General features: G+C 46.2%; 1 protein-coding gene across 1 annotated transcript; it reads right to left on the bottom strand.

Moving 5' to 3' along the window:
- Positions 1-2,054: 2,054 nt before the first annotated feature.
- Positions 2,055-8,612, bottom strand: LOC118778815 (keratin, type II cytoskeletal 8-like). Its single transcript, XM_036530555.1, has 9 exons — positions 7,968-8,612; positions 5,934-6,142; positions 5,698-5,758; positions 5,483-5,578; positions 5,114-5,278; positions 4,875-5,000; positions 4,190-4,410; positions 3,878-3,930; positions 2,055-3,455 (listed from the first exon to the last, which is right to left on the bottom strand). The coding sequence occupies exons 1-9, from the start codon at positions 8,430-8,432 to the stop codon at positions 3,256-3,258; spliced, it is 1,596 nt and encodes a 531-aa protein (XP_036386448.1). The 5' UTR covers positions 8,433-8,612; the 3' UTR covers positions 2,055-3,255.
- Positions 8,613-20,189: the final 11,577 nt, after the last annotated feature.

The raw sequence follows: 20,189 nt of genomic DNA, 5'->3' as shown, positions 1-20,189 counted from the left end.
CAATCTTTCAGTTATAAGCCCTGCGCCTTACCACTACACCACACTGCTACCTACAGGAAGAAGGGAGAGACATGGGTAATCAGTGTGTGGGAGGGAAGCGGTGGTGTCAAGGTTTTTTGGAGAAACACACATGGTAATCTATTTAAAATTAAGTTCATTCTCTTAACCACAACAGCACACTGCTTCCCGATTCACAATGTGTGAGTGCCGGCCTTCAATCACCTCCCCTCATGTTACACTATATATTACAACATATTTCATTTTAGTTAAAGGATGATTTTAATGCAGTGTTGCAACAGTGCCAAAACCGTAATCACCCAACAAGGCACATGACTGCCACCCTGTGGTGGGAGGTCTGTTTGAAACAAGTTTGGTGGTGCAGTAGGAGAGGGATTTTAAAAATCACAAATTTTTTATCACAGATTGTTAAGGAAAGGGGTGTCAAGGAGTTTTTAATTTTATACCCATTGTGGCCAATATTGATGTTTGGGTTTTGGTCACCACCACTCCAAAACAAATTTTATATCACAGTGTCTCCCAAACCTCTCCTGGAAGACCTCCTGTCCTGCATGTTTTAGATCTCTCCCTGCTCCAACACAGTTGATTTAAATGATCAGTTTGCTATTAAGCAGCTTCAGGAGTTCATAACAAGTTTGAATCGGCTGTGTTGGAGCAGGGAGAGATTAAAACATGCAGGACAAGCAGTCCTCCAGGAGAGGTTTGGGAAATGCTGTTGCATCATAATAAATCATTATTTTTCTTCAAGAAGAACAGGACCTTGTGTACCATTCTCGAATGAGAAAAAGCATGTTTATCCTGGGGAAGCCGCATGATGTATACCTCCACTCTCCACACACAGTACAGTGGCTCCTTTGTGCTCAGACACACCCTTCTCACACAATTTTGAGGTTTGAAAGGCATACATTTACAATTTTAAGTTTTACCATCAGGTTGTTTTTTTTTTAATTTCCCCCTTTTTGACCCTATTTGGAACTGCCAAACATTAGGCTTGTCTCATGGTGGCAGCCTCTAAGCAGAAACACAGTCTGTGGTGAGTGCAATCATCCAATACACACGCACCTGGTGGGAGGACCCTGTCCTGACCTCCACATTTCAATAAAATTCATAAAATTTCAATAAAAATTCATCATTTTTGAAACAAATTCACTTTAAGTATTAAGTTATGACATTTAAACTTTAGAAAGTAGAGAAAGTAGAAAGAAACATCGAACATGTATATCTTCCCTTTTGTAGGATGTTTTTTTTGTTCCTGTTTAGTCAGGGGGATGAATAAATACAGAAGGCACTTGAGTTATGAACTACTGTTTAAGGTGAGCAGTGCAAAGCAGGCTTCAACAGATGCCCATGAATGCCTCAGTGACAGAGATGAATTGTTCCTTTCCATTGGCCACACCTCGGTGTCATTGTTAAGCTGCTCTCTTAGATGTAATCCCTACATAAATAATTGCGTTTGAGAGCCTAGAAGAGGCTCTACTGACAGACAGGACAGCTCCAGGAGTGAACATAAATGCTCTATTCTTTCTGATCCATAACTTAATTTCTTAAATGCTTATGGGTGAGATCAACAAAATCGTAGTTAAATCCACCTTTTTCTTTTGTTTTTGTGGGGGTCAATGAAATTTTGTTGTGAGTGAATTTTGGAAATGTCACGGATTCAAGTATGTACTTAATTAACAAAACACTTGTGTCATTGTGCTTAGTTTGCTGAAAACTTTTGAAAATAAAACAAAATAAACATTATGGTGTTTTTCCAATGTAGCACATTTCACGCTGTTATCTCATTTGAACTTGTGTTTGCCTAAACATGATACATACTTCATATCTTCAGATTTATTTCTACCAGTTATTGACTGTGATTCCCGATGCTGACCAGTCATCCTCCTTTTCTGTCTCTCCTATTTATTTATTGTGTTGCAAATTAATATCTGCTATCCACATGTATTTCAGCCGAAATCTACATGGAAAACAAAGTGGAAGTGAATGAAAGACAAAAACAAAAGAGAGTAGGATTGTTGAACTCAGATTTATTCAAATTTTTTTTTTTTGGGTGTTACAAAATCAATTGCACTTACTGAATCTGGTCACAACAGCCTTTTTGACTTTTTGGTATCAAGCGAAAAAAAACAAAACCAGAAGAAAACCATTTCAGATCCTCCCTAGTGAACCAATATTCCCTGAGACAGAAGAGAAAGAGCAGGGCCTACACTCAAAGTCACAGGCATCACAGAACCACTGCAATATACAATATATTTTCAATTATATAATGTATACATACTGCAGTACAGCCCTTGTCCCTAGTGGGAGGCAGCACATCTTAGCTGCATACTGAAAAAGCTGCTCTTTTTTCCGGTCTGGTTGTCAGGAGAAACACTGCAAAATTTTATTTGCAATAAAGAGAATCAAGGCGTTGAGAAACCAAGCATGCATACACTGTCATTCTGCCTCTCGGGAACGTGGGACACAAATACACCCACTTTCATAGACTTGCTCTGCTTGTATTTCTGCAAATGGTGAGTCTGCACTGACTGTTCCGTGACCGTAGGAGTGAGGCCCTCCATAGGGCTGCGTTTTCACACAACACAAAGGCAGTCTGTCGCACACAGGAGGGAACAGAATTGTTCTCTTTTAGGTTTGATTTTTTTCACCGTTTCAAAATCACTCTCTTCTTCACTCTTTTTTTTTTTTGCTTTTGATAGATAGCTGAAGGAAGGTGGTAGTGGTGGTGGTGGTGGTGGTGGGGGGGGGGTAACTGAATGTAATGAGATGCCCTGTAATATTATGTGTTTCAACATGTAAGAACAAGGGGGCGGAGGCATCCATAGATCCGGAACACTAAGCAGGGAGGGGTTGGGACAGACAGGGGCAGTGTTCTATCCCAAAACCGTGATTTGAATGCTTTCTGGGAATGTTCCAGACTCCGAATAAAGGGAAACCTTACTGCTCATGCTGTTCCCTGCAATTATTGGCTGGCTGAATCACTCAGCTGTTGTGGGCTTTAAGCTCCACAGTGGCTAAAACCAGATAAAAATGTAATGGAAGAAGTTTGTTCTTCCGGGAACTGAATGGAGTTGGTAAACTGTAAAGGGATTAGGATGATACCTGCTGGCCAACCCCCCCCTCCCCCTCATAGAATGTTCTGGATCGACGGATGCTCACTCTCTTTATGCGTAGGGATGAGTATCTGTAAGTGGGCAGTTAGGTCAGAAATGATGCAGAGGGAGGAAGACCTCCGCTTTAGAAGCGTCTGCTGCTGCTAGTCACTGTGGAGGTCTTGGTGATGGTGGCGCCCCCGCCGTAGCTGCCCCCACCCATAGACAGGCCGCTGCTGCCGCCTCCCAGGCCGTACCCGCCACCGTATCCGCCGCTGTATCCACCGCCGTATCCGCCGCCGTATCCGCCGCCGTATCCGCCGGCGCTCTCCAGGCCGGAGAAGCCTGTGGAGGCAGAGCATAATCAGCTCAACGTGACGGCCGTTACAGACACACCCCCTTCATTCACAGCTCCCCGCCCCCGATGAAGAGAGATCGGGCAACAACGGGTGAATCCTACAGCCCTGCGGTGAATAAACTTGATCTGCATCACCGTTTTTTTTCCTTCATATCTGATCTGAGTGTTATGGTAGAACTCTTGATAACAGAGCCCTTTTGTTACATTGTATTTAAGTAATTAAACAGATTATTCACTCATTCATTCATCCATTCAGCAGCGTGAGTATTAACGATTCATTCATACTCGTGCTGCTGAAGGTACCGCATTACATAGCATGCTGCTGTTTCCCAGCGAAGGTCCTGGATAACGCAGTGTGCTGGGTCAGCCAGCTTGGAGGGAGTTGAGGAGAACATGACTGATTACTCACCGCTGGAGGTCTGCTGCACATGGATCTTTGTGGCTCCACCACCAGAAGACAGCCTGTGGAGAGATTTCAACAGCACCTTCAGAGCGTGAACCGGAGTGCATGCAGCAGGCTACTAAATGGGATCATTCAGGAAAATTATGAAGCAATTATCTTTTGTCCAAATAAAGCTGCACTGAGAAAGCAGACAGCTACAGCTTGTCAGGAGAAGAAGGAGGCTGTGCTTTGAGCTGGATTGGAGCTAGAACATGCCATCTCTTCTTTATTGAGGAGTTTTAACATATCTGCACAATTCCCCCCAAAATCCTTGCTCACCTGGTCTCCTCTCCTTCCAGCAGCTTCCTGTAGGTGGCGATCTCGATGTCCAGGGCCAGCTTGACGTTCATCAGCTCCTGGTACTCGCGCACCTGGCGGGCCATGTCCTGCTTGGCCCTCTGCAGGGCTTCCTCCAGGTCCTTGATGCGGTCCTTGGCGTCCTTCACTGCCCTCTCGCCACGCTCCTCCGCCTCGGCGATCTGCGTCTCCAGGTTGGCACGCTAAGCCACGGAAAGAGAGAGAGAGAGAGAGAGAGAGAGAGAAAGGGGGGGGGGGGGTGAATAGAGTGCACCATGCCCGGAATGTTTTGCCAGAATGTTTTAGTTTGATTGGAGTATCCTTTTATTTGTGGCAGCTCAGTGCAGGAGGGCAGGTTCAGAACATTGCTGGGGTGCTGCCACCATACCCTTGGGCAAGATACTCAACCCAGAATTGCTCAATAAAATATCCAGCTGTGTAAGTGGATGACATGTGAAACTCTGGGCTAGCAACCAAAAGGTTGCTGGTTCAATTCCCCACTGCTGCTGTGCCCTAAGGAAAGGTACTTAACCCAGAACTGCTGCATAAATGAATAACACGTAAAAACTGTAACCTCTGTCACTTGCTCTGGATAAGAGCATCTGCTAAATGATAATAATGTAATGCACACATCCCAGCTTTCTGTCTCAGAAGCGGGCTGTCTCACCTGGGCCTTGACGCCGTCAATCTCGTTCTGCAGGCGGCTGATCATGCGGTGCAGCTCGGCGATCTCAGCCTTGGTGGCACGGAGGTCGTCTCCACTTCGCCCAGCGGAGGTCTGCATCTCCTCGAACTGAAAGGACCCGGGGATAGCAGGGAGTCAAAGGGACATTCAAAAAATACCCATCCTCCCATCAAAGGAGCTAAAAAAACCCCACGATCTTTCATTCTCGAAATCACGCCTACCTTCTGCTTGTACCAGGACTCGGCCTCGGCGCGGCTGCGGTTGGCGATGTCCTCGTACTGGGCGCGCACTTCAGCCACGATGGCGTCCATGTCCAGGTTGCGGCTGTTGTCCATCTCCACGATCACGGAGGTGTCCTTGATCTGGGCCTGCAGCTCACGCAGTTCCTGGAAACGGGGGACGAGGCCTTGAGGTTTCTTTCACCTTTGTTCTCGCATTGATCACCCATCACCCAAAATTTTAAAAAAATGCTACTGCGATATTGCTGCATTTTTTATTTAGACTAAATACTTCAACTGTTCCAGAATTTGAAGTTAAAGACAGGGAGTTTTAAACCTGGTGAATTTTGAAGGTAAGTGAGAGGATCTTACCGCTTCGTAGACGGCCCTGAGGAAGTTGATCTCATCCTGAAGAGCATCAACCTTTGCCTCGAGCTCCACCTTGTTCATGTAGGCGGCATCAACGTCCTGAGGGTGAGAGAGTGAAGAGTTTGAGCTGGCTGTTGTCTGTCTGAGACTGATTTTTTAATTCTTGGCGCACAGCAGCAGCTGGTAAAAGAGATGCTTTGCTTGATGAGGTCTCTCACCTTCTTGAGGAGCACAAAGTCGTTCTCCGCAGCCGCACGTTTGTTGATCTCATCCTCGTACCTTAGGAGGAAAGAGGCGCAGTTTAGACCTTTGACTTGAGGAATCGGGGGGGGGGGAAAATGCGCTCAACAGTGCTCACTGCAAGGGCAGTGCGGCGCAAGAGATCGTCTCACACTTCCCAGAAACATTCGAGGGACGTGAAAGAGCACCGAAGGAAGCAGAGTCGGACACTCACTTGTTCTTGAAGTCCTCCACCAGGCCCTGCATGTTCTTCAGCTCTCCCTCCAGCTTGACCTTCTCGTTGCCCAGGTTGTCGAGCTGTCTCCGCAGGTTGGCGATGTAGGCCTCGAACATGGAGTCGATGTTGGAGCGGGTGGTGGTCTGGTCCTGAAGGAGGCTCCACTTGGTCTCCAGCATCTTGTTCTGCTGCTCCAGGTAACGCACCTGTGGGAGAAAGGGTGCATTTTGGGAGAAATGTCAGCAGGGTTGCATTTGTTGTGAGGCTTGCTATGGCTGGTGCCAAGTCATGGAAGAGAAACAGTGAATATCCTCTAGTCGTCAGGGTCTATCCTTACAACAACAACAATTTCAAGGAAAAAAAGTTGTGTTAAATGTTCATTTTTGTGTATGAAACAACATTTTCTTCATGGAGATCAGGATCACACTGGATAGAACATGGGTGTGGCCACACCCTCCACTGAGGGGTTGACCTGCTCATATCCACACCTTGCTGGTGGTTGACGAGACTGTCCCAGGAGGGGGAGCATGACTCATTGAATCAGAGGTCTTTTAGAACAGAGTGATCTTGAGTGAGGTCTTGCTAAAAGTATGAAAAGATAGGATTAAAAAATCCTCTCATTCAGTACACATGGGCAGGATTTAGACAACTCCTGTGTACACTTGAGTACACATACACAGTACTGAATGTACTTGCTGTGACTTGCCACGCCTGAACCAGTCTTTTTTTATAGCCAATGACAAGTCCTAACATCGGTCAATTGTTTTTGCTTTTGCCTTCCGGCAGTTAAGACCTTCGGGAACAAACGTGTCTAGTCAATACTGTAATCTAGAGATTAAAAGGAAGACGTTATCAGGGAGTATTTGTCTGGTTCATCATCAAAACGCAATCAGACTCCATCCTTCAAAGCTGTTCTGCGTAAAACCTTGCATTAAAATCTAAAGTTTTTTTTTATCCAAATCCCAGCTCCAGAGCAAAGCTTTGTTACGAATGACACACTGCGAATCGCTCATTTTATAAAGCCCATCCATTCAGTTTCCCTCACTGCAAAGGTGTGGTTCACCAGCGCAGGGCAGCTGTGTACAGAGTACAGAGGAGGTGTGGCTGCAGTTTCTGTACCTTGCCTTACCAGGTCTTTATTTTTATTTTTTTTTGCTGCAAATTATGGGTGTTCCTTGTTTACTTTAGAGTCCACGAGAAAAAAAAGAGGCAGGAATGATTGCATGTCTGTCTCTCCCCCCCAGGAGGAGTCACAGCAGCTCGGACACCGGCCGCGGACACCGCGCAGGGCGTGGCCGTCGGACTTTGGACCTTGCTGCAGCCCTGGCTCTTCCATCTGGAATCCGGTGAGCCCGCACTGACTGGGAAGAGGTGATAAGCGGATCCCCACCTTTGTTTAAACAACGGCGGCGGTCACAGGATCTGGGTTTTACCGCGCTCACCTCCCCTGACCCAGAACCCACAGACAATGACGAGGTGTTTAGACCATGAATGGAAACCGGCTGTAACTGGAGAGGCTTTCATGTAAAGCAATGCTCTGTTGCGGTAGCTGTTCCGACTGCAGTCACAGCAGGAAAGCAACGAAGAGATAAGAAACTCTCTTCCCCGCCTCGCTACAGCGTACTCTGCACACTCTACTACGTTAGGGTCAAATGGGGTCAGATTGCGGCGATTTGAAAACGTACAATAAATTCAAAGGGGAGGTGGATCTCCTACCAGTAACAAAAAAACAATGTGATCGGACTCACATGAACTGAAGACCAAATGACTAATCAATACCCTATTTTGTGTCCTATTTGTGGCTCAGTCATCATGTGGCAGTTCTGATAACTCCACTGTCAGATCGCCGGCTTGTGTAATTGGAAAGATGCACCCCCTACTTCTGCACGACCGCCGCTTGCAGCCTCAAGCACTGTTAGCCACAGCTAACAAACGCACGTCACTTTAGCGATCTCAATCCGTTCACCTGTAGCATTCAGCTCACTCACGCAACAGACGCGGGAGCCCCCGCTCCTTAAGAAGACGGCTCACCTTATCGATGAAGGAGGCGAAGCGGTTGTTGAGGGTCTTGATCTGCTCCTTCTCCTGGTTGCGGACGGCCTGGATGTTGGGGTCGATCTCCAGGTTGAGGGGTGCCAGCAGGCTCTGGTTGACGGTCACAGCGGTGATGGGAGCGATGTAGGGGCCACCGCCAAAGCCAGCGCCAAAGCCAGCCCCAGCGCCGAAACCGGCTCCGGCACCAAAACCGGCTCCGCTGCCGAAACCGGCACCGGCGCCGAACCCCATCCCGGCACCGCCGCCGGCAGCCCCTGAGCGCCGGACAGAGACGCCGCTCACCCTGGTGGACCCGAGGGGCGCGGCGAAGGCCGACTGGCTGCTGTAGCTCTTCCTGATGCTGCCCCCGCCGCTGGCGATTCCGCCGCCGAATCCACCACCCATGCCTCCTCCGCTGCTGCCCTTGCTGCTGTAACTGTAGCTGTAGCTGGTCTTGCTCATGGTGCTGCCGTGTGCTGTCCTTTTTTGGGGGGGAAACTAAGAACGTAAAGGTGTGGGGAAAAAAAGGAAAGAGTGCGAGCGAAATCGAGTTAAACAGAGAGACTGGACCGGGAGGAGTGAGCCGGTTCACAAAGGAGAGTCAGATCCCTCTGTGTGACTCTGCTGAGGACGGCCGCTTTAAATCCCTGTTCCTGACCAGGGGGCGGTGCCGTTCTTCCTTCGTGCCACGCCCACCGCAATACCTGTGCCGCTCTCCACTCTCACTCTCCGGCCCCTCCCACGGCAGGTACTCTCTCCTGCTGGCGGGACCGTCCTGTCAGGCAGGTACAGAGAGAGGGTGAAAGCTGAGAGTCAGCGGCACTTCCAGGTGCCGGGCTTGCCTGGGGGAAGGGTGGTGGGGAAAATTTGCAGTTAACCTTTGAAAGCTTTCTTCTCTCAGTTCCCTCACTCAGGTATTGTGTGGTCCCCTACACCTTTTACAATACAGTCGGCCATGATAGGGGCATGAAATATATATTGAAAGCACTCAAGTACAATGAATGGGACTCCCTCCAGTAATATTCTAAAACAGCGGCAAGGCATTCACAGATAGTTTTGACCACTTTAAAAGAAATAAGTAAAAGCAAATCGTTTCTTTTAAACTTCCTTTTAAAGCTTTTCATTTGACATTGTCATTTTATCAGATTCATTCAAACCTACACAAGTTCTGCACCCTTATCGATGGGGCAAAGGTCAAAGAGGGATTCCCATGTACCTGTAAATGCATGAACTGTTGCAACGTTCACCTGTGATACTACCATTCACTGTTGCGTGAATAATGGTGACAGTGTCATTTTTTAAATCCCCTTCAAAACACAGGTACAAGTACACGTAAGCTAATGAATGGCTTCCTTGTGCTTTCATGCATGTGGTTTCAGTTATTGTGGCAAGAGTGGCTTGCAGCGCAAGGATTGCTGCACTGTGAAATTGTTCATTGTTATTTTCTATCACAGATGACATTCAGACATTGCAGCTTGCAGTAAACAGTTGTCCTATAATAGCAGAGAGGTACAGTATGTGCAGGAATATGTAATACAGGCTGGGCTCACCACACAGCTCCTATGCATCTGATTAATTTTGCAGCAGTTCCACAGGTCGGGTGTGGAGCTGACAGCAGACAGAGATAAGCCTGTGTGGCGGGTTGGGCGGGCTCGTGGTTCTCATTTTTTCGCTGAATGATCTTACATTAACGCCAGTCTGATCGGCCCGTGGACAGCAATGACATTGCAGAACAGAGGGTCCAGCGTCAAACCGCGAAGGCGTCTGATTTAATCAGGGAGGGTGCTGCGCAACGCGGCAGCCCAGGGAGAGAAACCGGAAAGCTACCACCCCCCCCCCCCCCCCAAACCCCCCCCCAGGGAGAGAAACCGGAAAGCTACCACCCCCGCCCCCCCCCCCCCCCCCCGGAGGCGGGGCTGAGGAGGTGCAGTGCAGGGGTCACAGATACGGGGGTGACCTTTCGAGTGACCCCTGACCCCTCTCCTCTCTGCCGACGCATGCTTTCTTGCGCAGACGGCATATGTGCGGTGACCATTGTGCTGTAATACGGCGACATCACACAGCTGGGAGGAGTACCACACATTAGGGCTGGCTGAGGCAAGTCGTCCCCTTTCACTGCCAGCCTTGAAAGAGGTGATGTAAATGCAATTCATTTTTTTTTATATAAGAAAAAAAAACTGAATGGATGAATCATAGCAGCGCAACAAAGAAAAGAGAAGGAGGGAGAGACAGACTTGAGAGTGAGAAAAGCTTTTTCTCATGAGAGAGAGAGAGAGAAATATGAAGGAACACCCTTCTTTATGGAGGAATGTTTTTGGCACCAATAAAATCAGGGGGGCAGCTCCTCTCTCAGCAGACCTGGGGGCCCGATGACAAGGCTCATGTGGTAGTACTATTGGAAAAATGTGGTGATGCTGCAATTTGCACCTACAAAATGGGCCCTCAAAGGAACGAATCAGCGGCACAATGCAACCTTTCTCGTTGGGTGACCGGGAGCTCTGAGGGGGAAATGTCTCTGTGCATCGTCGCAATAAATCAGCTTTGTCTTTGTCTTCACAGATGTACTAAACCTGTCCTATAGATACATAAACAATGACAGATTATAAGGAACACTTAGGATTCAGCAGCCGAATATGTACAATGCAGAGTTACGCAATCTGGAAGGTGGTATGTGCAATGTGAAGTCAAATGAAAAAAAAAAATCTCCTGCAAAGAAGAGATATTTTGCATGGGTTGTAGTGTCATCAACATTACCACTGTGACCAACGTGGTGCAAACTGGTTAGTGGTGACCTCTTATAGGAAAGGGCAGTCCCATGAAGGACGTCTGGTTTACTGACAGACAGTGATTGAGACGCTGGTTCTGCAACCATTGGACCGCTCAGGAGCCTCTGTGTCCGTATCAGTTATCTCACCACGGGAAACGCATCTCTCCCACATACTCACACACCTTCCCACACTGGGCCACAAAGCTCACATTTATTCAACTTCTGACAATCTAAGAAGCTTCCGGACCAAGGCTGCTGATTGCTGGTGCTGAAACAGAAAAAAGGAAGAAAAAAAAAAACATAAAAAGAACAAAAGAGAAATACTCATTAACAAAGGAACAATAAACGGCAGAACAGAGAGAGAGGGAGACTGAAAGATAAAAAGAGAGAGAGAGAGCGAGAGAAAGAAAGTGCCCACAGTGTGTCTGGGGCCTGGGTGGGGTGCCATCCTGCAGTCTCTGTGCTGGGTGTGCCACACCTTCTTCTTCTGCCGGGATCTCGTGCCGTCCCTCGGGCTTAGCTGGTGCACAGGGCACTCTCTGTGATTCCTCCAGGACCACCCAGATCCTGCAGGTTGGGGCAAAGCAGAGGCGACGGGCTCGGCCCCGTACTCACAGGTTAGGAATTCAGTCTGGAGGCCCGAGACAGTGAAAGCCTTTGGGAGGAAAAGGATTCCCTCGCTGTAGTAAGTGTAACCTGCGCTGGTAGGAGCAGGCACAGCGTGTTCTCATGGTAACAGGCCGTGCCAAAACAATGTGAGCTCAGAGCCCTGCGGGTTACATCATGGGAAAACAGGCATAAAGCAGAAGGAGCACACTGCGGAGAAAGCCGGTCAGAGAGAGAGGAACGGCGCACGGGAGAGCGTAGCTGCATTAACCCCACGGGGGACGAGGTCTCAAAAGGGCGTAAATGCCTCCCTGAAACTACACACTTCTTGGCGGGACTGAGAGAAAAATTACATCTTGCAGAGATGAAAAACAAAGGAGGTGCTGCAAAAACAAATGAAATGAGCTGCCAAACCTTTCTGTCTTCACCTGGTGATTTGCCCAGACAGGTCTGCTGTGAGTGTGTCATACTACGCTTCCACCTCCCCACCTTATGTGAAAAATTACAAATGAGAAACATGATTTAAAACATGATTTTTTTTGTTTGTTTTCATTTTGGGCTTTGTCCAGGCAAGCCTGCTTTATATGGGCCAGGCTTATTTTTTGCCTAATGCACTGCTGCATAAAGGAAAACATTGAAAAGATCAAAACGGGCAGAATGGGGAGGTAGCTCTGTCGAGTGGGTTGGCACTGCGTATGTTAGCAGTTAGGCTTGCACTCCCAGTTCTGGCTTGTGGTTGCAAGTTGCCGTGGGGGGAAAAAAAAACAAGTAATTTATAATCACTTCACAACATTAAAGCAGGGTTGTTTGCAGATACACTGGCACCAGAAATGAAATGGAGTCCAATCACTGCTTCTGCCGTTAATCATGCCCAAGTTTGTTTATATAGAATTGTCACCTGTAAAGAACTTGTTTTTCCTGCCCTCTGAATGCCTCTTTAAAAACTCTGTGTACTCAATTATGAAGTTAATGCTAATCATAAAAAACATGAAAGTTGATGCTAATTGTCAGTGTTTCTGTATCAAATATGCAGGCAAATCAAATGTCATCTAAGTGCAGGCTAGCGTCCCAGACATGGCTACATCACTGCGGGCTTCCATGGCCTTTGGCTTTCCACTATAATGTCAGAGCACCGTTGTCACGCTAAATGACCATCCCTAACTTGAACAACCAGTGCTCTGTGACTGGAAACACAGGCCTGCTTTGGCACGCTCATGCTTACGATGTTACAGTAACCTTTCCACGTTATACTCCTCAACAGATTCAGTACCTGAACTGAAGTGACCTCAGTGGGGAGATCAACGCAGGTGGGGTGGAGCTCACCCACCCTTAGCCCCCCCCCCCCCAAATCTCCTCATTACAGAGACCGTGCCGTGCATTCCCCCTCAACTGCAGAGACCGCGCCCCTCATACCTTTACGAGGTGTATTACCTAATCCAGAGAACCTTACCAAGTGGATCTGATCTGACGAACATAGCACAACGCGTCTCCTCTTCCATTTCATACTGCGCTGTGTGTGCGCAGCATGTCTGTGTGAGCGTGCACATTGCTTGCGTTGTAATGTTTAAAAAAGTCATGTTCATATCATTTACAAAATACTGACAAACAAATCATCTTCTGTAAATTCTGTTTGCACATAAAAATAATGTCTGGCGGCACTCTAAAAACAAACTGCATTTGTTCTACAGTGCAGTAAATGAATGGATGAATGATGATATGAATGAATAGAATAAATAAATAGTTAAAAATTTGAAAATACGACAGCATAACTTCATATGGTGTGTCAAAGATCTAGCTGAAAGTTTTCCACTGTGAACATGTGTAGTATAATGAATGAATTGAATGTGCCTACTGTATTTACCAATCGTATCTTTCCCACACAATAATCAGGAATTGACAGTCAGGGTTTGCCAACGGCTTTTTGCTTTGAACTTTAATTCTTTGATTAAATTTACGATTACCGTGAGGCAGGCATGTAGGCTAACACTAAGGGGCAATCAGCCACACCTGTCTTTTTACTGTGCCACATACACAGAGAGCGATATGCACACATACACACCCAGGCAACATTAAGCAGAGTCTCGACAGCAAAGAGCCCAAGGCCCAGTTTTTAACCTCACCACAGTGAACTCTGGGCGACAAATTTAAACAATGGCTACACATGAAAATAAATCAGTTGTACTTTTCAATCAGTTTGGAAGCTACCAAAGTGGTAGTGCTGTAGTGTTGTGTAGGAGCAATAGGACTGCCTGCCCATCACCGTTACTGTACATGAAACATGTGGCTGTGTGGGAAAAGAACTTGGTTCTTTTAGGGCTCTGTAATTGAGGTGTGCAGGTTTTATATGTGGAAATGTTTAATAAAATAGTTGTTATGCTTTAATCTCGGTGTTTTAGTGATGCAATCTTTACTACACACAAGGGCAGTGATTCCAACAAAAATCATACAGAGTGAACACTAACTGCTGCAGGTAAAAAAGAATATTATTTCTCTTTGAAAGCAACAGGCTGCAAGTCGTTTAGACGTTTGCACTAATCTAGATGGAGGCTTATCGAAAGATCTGGATATTACGTTTCAGAGCAAATGCAAGTTCAACAGATTAACTCCACGACTTTTTTGGGTTTCTGTGGGTGGATCAGCCAGCTTCCAGTGTAGCATATTCAAATTTTTTTTGCCTGTAGAGTAGACAAAGTATGTTTTGTCAAAGCAAAAAACAAACAAACCCCCCCACACCCCAGCCTGTTTAGAATGAACGGCATAGCTGTGCATCAAAGCATGTGAGAACTGGGCGTAGGCCTCGTGACTCATACCTGCCTGGCGCTGATAACAGGTATTCATTCAGAGATAGTCACTCTGCCACTTTATTCCGGAAAGAATGCACCTGAGCACAGGTATTCCCATGCTCCAGTCAACCTTTGGGAACTTCTGCAGCAACAGACACTTGTGCATCTTGAGTCACAACCACAACAGACTAACCTTTCCCTATTGAAAAGCCAGAAAGGCTTGTGAAAAGAAATGATCTTTCGAGTGCCCTTTATGCAGGTCTCTTGCCAAATCCCCCTGTAATTATGTTTTGAGGCTGCAGCAAAGACCTCCTGCTCAGGCAAAGGAGTGGCAACAGCAAACTGTCATAGGTTACATTACGTTATTGTCATTTAGCAGACGCTCTCATCCAGAAAAACTTACACAAGTTACAGTCTCATCCAGTTGAATAGCTGGGTAACTGTGGGATAAGTACCTTGCCTAAAGGTACAGGAGGAGTACCCCAGCAGGGAATCGAACCAGTGACCTTTCAGTTACAAGCCCTGCTGCTAACCATTACGCCATACTGCTGCCTCTAGGTTTTGACATGTCTGTCTGTTTGGCATCATGAAAGTACCATGTGACAGCACTGATGAAAAATAACAGCACACACATAGTAGCATAAGAGAGATTTCCAGAGCAGAGTTGCCTTCAGCAGAGAGAGAGAGAGAGAGACAGACAGACAGACAAACAGGCCTGTCCAGATTGTCTGTACTTCATGTTTCAGGGGCTTCAGGCAATTTAGGGGTCACCCATTGGGGGAAACAGCTCCTTGAGATGAGCATTTCTGCCTCCTGCTACACGCTGACACCTGCTCATCATCCTGTCACCCAGAGCTGGCGCGTGGAAAAAGCTGAATATGGAGAGCGCATCGAATGCACGAATTACGCTGATGTGTAAGCTCACTCGGTGAGGGGTTTTAGGTGGAATGTTACTGAGACGGAGTGGAATATCACTGAGATGGATTTTTATATGTGGCAGAAAGTGAACGTTGTTATTTATACAAAAAAAAGTTATTAATAGGGTCTGATAAGGTGGAATGAGGAAGTCTGACTGTGTGAAAGTGGAGAGTGAGGTGCGGGCACAGAAATAAGATTTCACTCTTTCATTGTTCCTCTTTATCATTTACCTTAACCATTTAACACATGCACACGCACACACACACACACACACACACACACACACACACACACACACACACACACACACACACACACACACACAGACGCACACATGCACAATTACAGTCACACACACACACACACACAGGCGCACACATGCACAATCACAGTCACATGCACACAAGTACATGCTTGCAAAAATAAATAACAACAAAAAAACACAAATCCCAAATTCAAAAAGTCATACATTTCTAAATGTGTAAAAATTGTCCCTTTCATGGATGTAATTTTACATCTTTACATTTTACATTTTTACATTTACAAGGACTTATTCAAAAATATGCATTCTGCAAACATTGCATTCCATTGCATGAATGAAAGTGACAACAGCTGGTCTTTTGGACCCCATATCCTGACCATATATCATGATATGGAACTTTTACAAGGGCTCAAACCAGCAGACCCGGCCAGATGCAGTTTTGCGAGTGAAACGAGTGTTCCGAATTCATTTCACTCAAAGATTAAAGGTTGTCAAGGACCTGTCATACTTTAAGCTCGGGGGCAGACCTGATCTCTGCTCCGTGAATAGATTAGAGAATACCTGAGGACAGGCCAGAGGGAAAAGTCACTTAACAATAGCATAACTTGGCAGAACCAGTCTGTCACTTTGGCTCATTAATGCTACTGCTCCTGCAAAAAAGTCTGCTAGTCACTTTCACCCTCAGCAGTCGGTCCCCCACGAAGGAGAGCACTAGAAAATGTTATGCACTCTTTCTTAACATTCAGCAATTCTCGTTTGCCCACCTTTTCTTTGCATTACTCTGGCTGTGCATTGCAAATCCATTTTCCCCTATTCATTTAAGGCAATCATTTCTGCTAAAGTCGAATAAAGACTGCTGTTTATTGTGTGGTACTAGACAGCTGATCGAATAAAGAAATCGCCACCTTGCTGGAAATAATTCAGTTAAATCTCTAAATTTCTACCATTCTTCCACTGCGGGACTCCTCAGCTTGTGTCAGCAAAGCTGCCTGGCAGTTTACAGCGGTTCATGGTTTTGAGGTAATGCATTTTTACCTGTAAAAGAAGATGAAAATACAGAGAGTTTTTTCTAACAGACTTCACCGGCCGAAGGGTTCCTTTTCGGGCTGCCTTGCAATTTGATTGTGCCCTTTAGTGTGTAGATCATTTCAGCAAAGGTGACACGAGGGTTTGGGACTTTGACTTCATCCTGGCCTTAACCATGAAGATGCTCTGATGTTTAATGCGTGATTACATCCGCCAATTGTGTTTGTGAATGCAGTACATTTGCATTGCTCCTCCTCTCCATTAACCTCTCCGGTCTGCCATGGTCCTGCTTTGCTCTTCTAATATGCTGACACCCACTGAAGGGGGGCAAAGTCACACATATCATAAGCATTATGTTACATCACATTATTGTCATTTATAGTCATGAACAATCTGCCTCAACATTCGCGAACCCTTTGGAATTATCTGCATTCATGCATAAATGTGGTCTGGTCTTTAACTGAGTCATAATGAGAGATGAACACAATCTCATTAAACAAATAACACACAAACAATTGTACTTTCTCTTCATTGAACTTTGGGAGCAATTATTGCAGGAATGCAGGTAATTCCAAAGGGTTCACAAACTTTTTCTCTCAGCTTTATGCCATACAAGGGTTTCCTGGTTCAAAGCGCTTTCGAATGCTTGTGAGCCACTTCACACAATACTCTTCCTGACACAGTTAAAGTTCATTGAAAGAGTCCAATACAAATAACTAAGGCTTTACCTTTTCATAACCGCCAACACACCAGTGATGACAGGGGTCAACTTTAAATAAGAACGCTTCAACCAGCTGGGAGACTCAACTGGTAAAAATGTTTGCAATTCGCCTGCCTACAAAGGCCGTCTCAGCTGCGTGCGGCTTTCCCAGGGTTGGAGGTGGAGGGAGTGACCCAGAGCCAGATTGAGTTATTTGCTGTTTTCACTACCAGTGTGGCACACCCTTGCATTGCATACTGGCTGCAAGTGAAGCATTCAAACAACAAAAAAAAAAAAAAAAATGAAGGTTTGTTTTGAGCCAGGCCGCTCCCATTGTGGGTGTCCAAGGAGCGAAAGTGAGAAAGGTTTTGCTATATGTAAATTATGATTTGAAATGTTTCCAACTGCGAAGGACAATGGCTCTGTGTGTCAGTGCTGAATGGCCCTCCTCTGAGCGTGTGCAGACAGCTACAAATGAACTCAGGACACGTCCGTTTCCTGAAGTCCGTGTGCTCTGCTGAGAATGAATGAAGACCACAGAGTCACAACTGATCTGCTGAAGGTTTTGTGTGCGTGCATGTATATATGCATGTGTGACATACATGTGTGTGTGTGTGTGTGTGTGTGGGTGTGTGTGCATGTGTGTGTGTCCGTATTTGTGCATTTTGTTAACGCATGGATGGGTTTTCAGGAACATTAACAAGGGATATTACCAGGACACTTAAAAATAATTATAAAATTTATAATTATAACTTATATATGATTAAAATCATAAACTGATCCAAGCTCCAGATACCCTGGGCTGAATTTTCCAACTAAATGAGATGCTTATCATTTTCAAGGCCAACACCCATTGTTCTGACTTTCCAACGAGCCACAACGCTTTGTAGTTTGTCCAGTTTTTTTCAGTCTTCATTCTGTGGGAGGGTACTAGGTTAGCAGCATTATAAAAATAATAATGACAAAAGAAAACATTTTTACAAGCAGGTTAATACACGTTTGGTCGATTTTGCACTTACATAAGCAGGGTAGAGAGGAAGTCTTGTGGAGTTGTGAATGTTTGAGATATTTTGCCTGTTGACGGAGGAGGACAAAGTGTGTGTGACCACAGAAACAGCACGAAGAGGATAACACACAACTCTCATTTCCCTCACGCAGAGGTGGGTAGGTGTACCCGGCCTGCAATGTGTCATGCAGTGTTTGTGCAATGAAGTCAGTGTTTGTCAATGAAACACTCACTGTAACTTGTATGGAGTGTGAAACATGAGCTGCTAAAATCTTAACCCCTTGTCAAAATGACTTAGTGCCAAAGATCAGCCGCCCATCAGCATTCGTGGGCTGGGTCTCGCTAAAACCGACCGAGCTGTTGCTGTTTCTTACTCTGCGTTGCCTAGCAACCGTCATAACTGAGTTACGAACCTCTTAATCACAGGCCCCTGTACAGTGAGCTTTGATCACGGGCTAAGCTCAGACTTATTGCCGTTTCACATGCTGCAGACCAACGACTGTCAGACAATCGGGCGTGGCCAGTAAATGTTCTCATCCCCACAAACACCTGTGTTCCGCGAACCCCGCCCTCGTTGCTCAAGCTTGGTAGTATGAGCGTGAGTTTCCGTGAATTGAAGGCGAGGCAAACTTCACTTTGGAACCCTGCCACTGACACCCTGATGTTGAGCGTGGTTTACGCGGGGGGGTGGGGGGGTGGGGTGCCAGACAGTAAGCACAGAAACCACCACCATCCACCAGCATGGGGTTTTCTGTAGCTGTATAAACAGAGGTATCCAGGGTGTGTCCAATCCACCCCTGCTTCTCTCTAATTCTGTGTACTTTCAAGAATAATGGCCCCTCTGAAATGGTTCAAACCTTTAATACCTTACTGCTCATATAGTTATTGTTTGCTAGTTAGACAGACATTTCCATCCAGGCAGAGGAACTCAAAGAGTCAGCATCGTAAAACCTTGTAAAGAAAGATAGAACCCTGTAGTTATGGGGGAGAAATTAAGAAGGATGTTTTCTGGAGCAACAGCTGCCAAATAAACCTTGTTGTTTTTCGCAAATGGTCTGCTCTTGCCCCAGTGACAGATCGGATATTTATGAGGCCTGGACTGAATCCAGTTCAACCAGTAAAAACTGAGACGGAGATAGAGTCACTATAGTATCGGAGTGTTTTTTTTTTTTTTAAATCCTTCCTTATATGGCAGGAGCTCTTTCTCTGTCTCTCCCATCGGTGCACACATGGGCGTAAATTACGGGGGGATGGGGGGGTTTTAACCCCCCTAATAATCAAAACCGGCCAATACAACCCCCCCCCCCCCAAATAATCATATTCATGGAGACATCAAACCCCCCCCCCCCACAATGTCCAACCCAAAGTCACGCCCTTGAGTGCACACACTCGTACCCACCCACCCTGTGCCACACAAACTCAAGGCTCAGAGTGGGCCCGGTGCCAGCCTCCAGCAAATTATTAATGAAGGCAGGTAGGGCCCCACCCTGCCCGTGCTCGGAGTCTGTACGCTACAGGGGGGATGGCAGTGCGCCTACGCAACCCTCACGGAGAAGCCAATCCTCCGCTCCTGCCGACTGAGCGGGGCTGGCAGCGGAGACGAGCCAACCCGCGCCGTGCCCCATCATTCGTGTTAGAGGACCGATGCACAGGTGTACAGGTGTACAGGTGTACGGGTGCGCCAGACACGGAATGCACGCTCCAGTAGTGTGCATGCATGAATGCTGCACAATTAAAAGCATATTTGGACTCTGTTAAGAAAACCAAAGAGAATTACTTTGTAAACCGGGGACATCCTGATTTTAATGAGGCTGTTGAACTTTCGTGGGAGGTTTTTAAAAGGGTGTGCTTCAGACAGGCAAACAGAGCAAGCAAGCCTGATCTATCACATCAGATACTCATTCAAGCTTAACAGTATGCTATTCTGACTGATAGCAATAATCGGTGTGATCTCAAAACAAAACAAAACAAAGATTTGTGAGAAGGAAGTCTGAACTAACCAAAAACAAACTTAAAAACTAAAGTCAGGAACAAATATTTCTACCATTTTAGTGTTTAATGTTATTTTGTATTCTTTTTTAACTTCCCTTTAAACCATTGCATCATTGCATTTTTTTTCCTCCTCGGGTATTTCTCTTTCTTATTGCGCTC

Source organism: Megalops cyprinoides, chromosome 6 (genome assembly GCF_013368585.1).
Source record: "Megalops cyprinoides isolate fMegCyp1 chromosome 6, fMegCyp1.pri, whole genome shotgun sequence".
NCBI classification, from domain to species: Eukaryota; Metazoa; Chordata; class Actinopteri; order Elopiformes; family Megalopidae; genus Megalops; species Megalops cyprinoides.
This window is presented reverse-complemented; position numbering and strand designations above follow the sequence as displayed.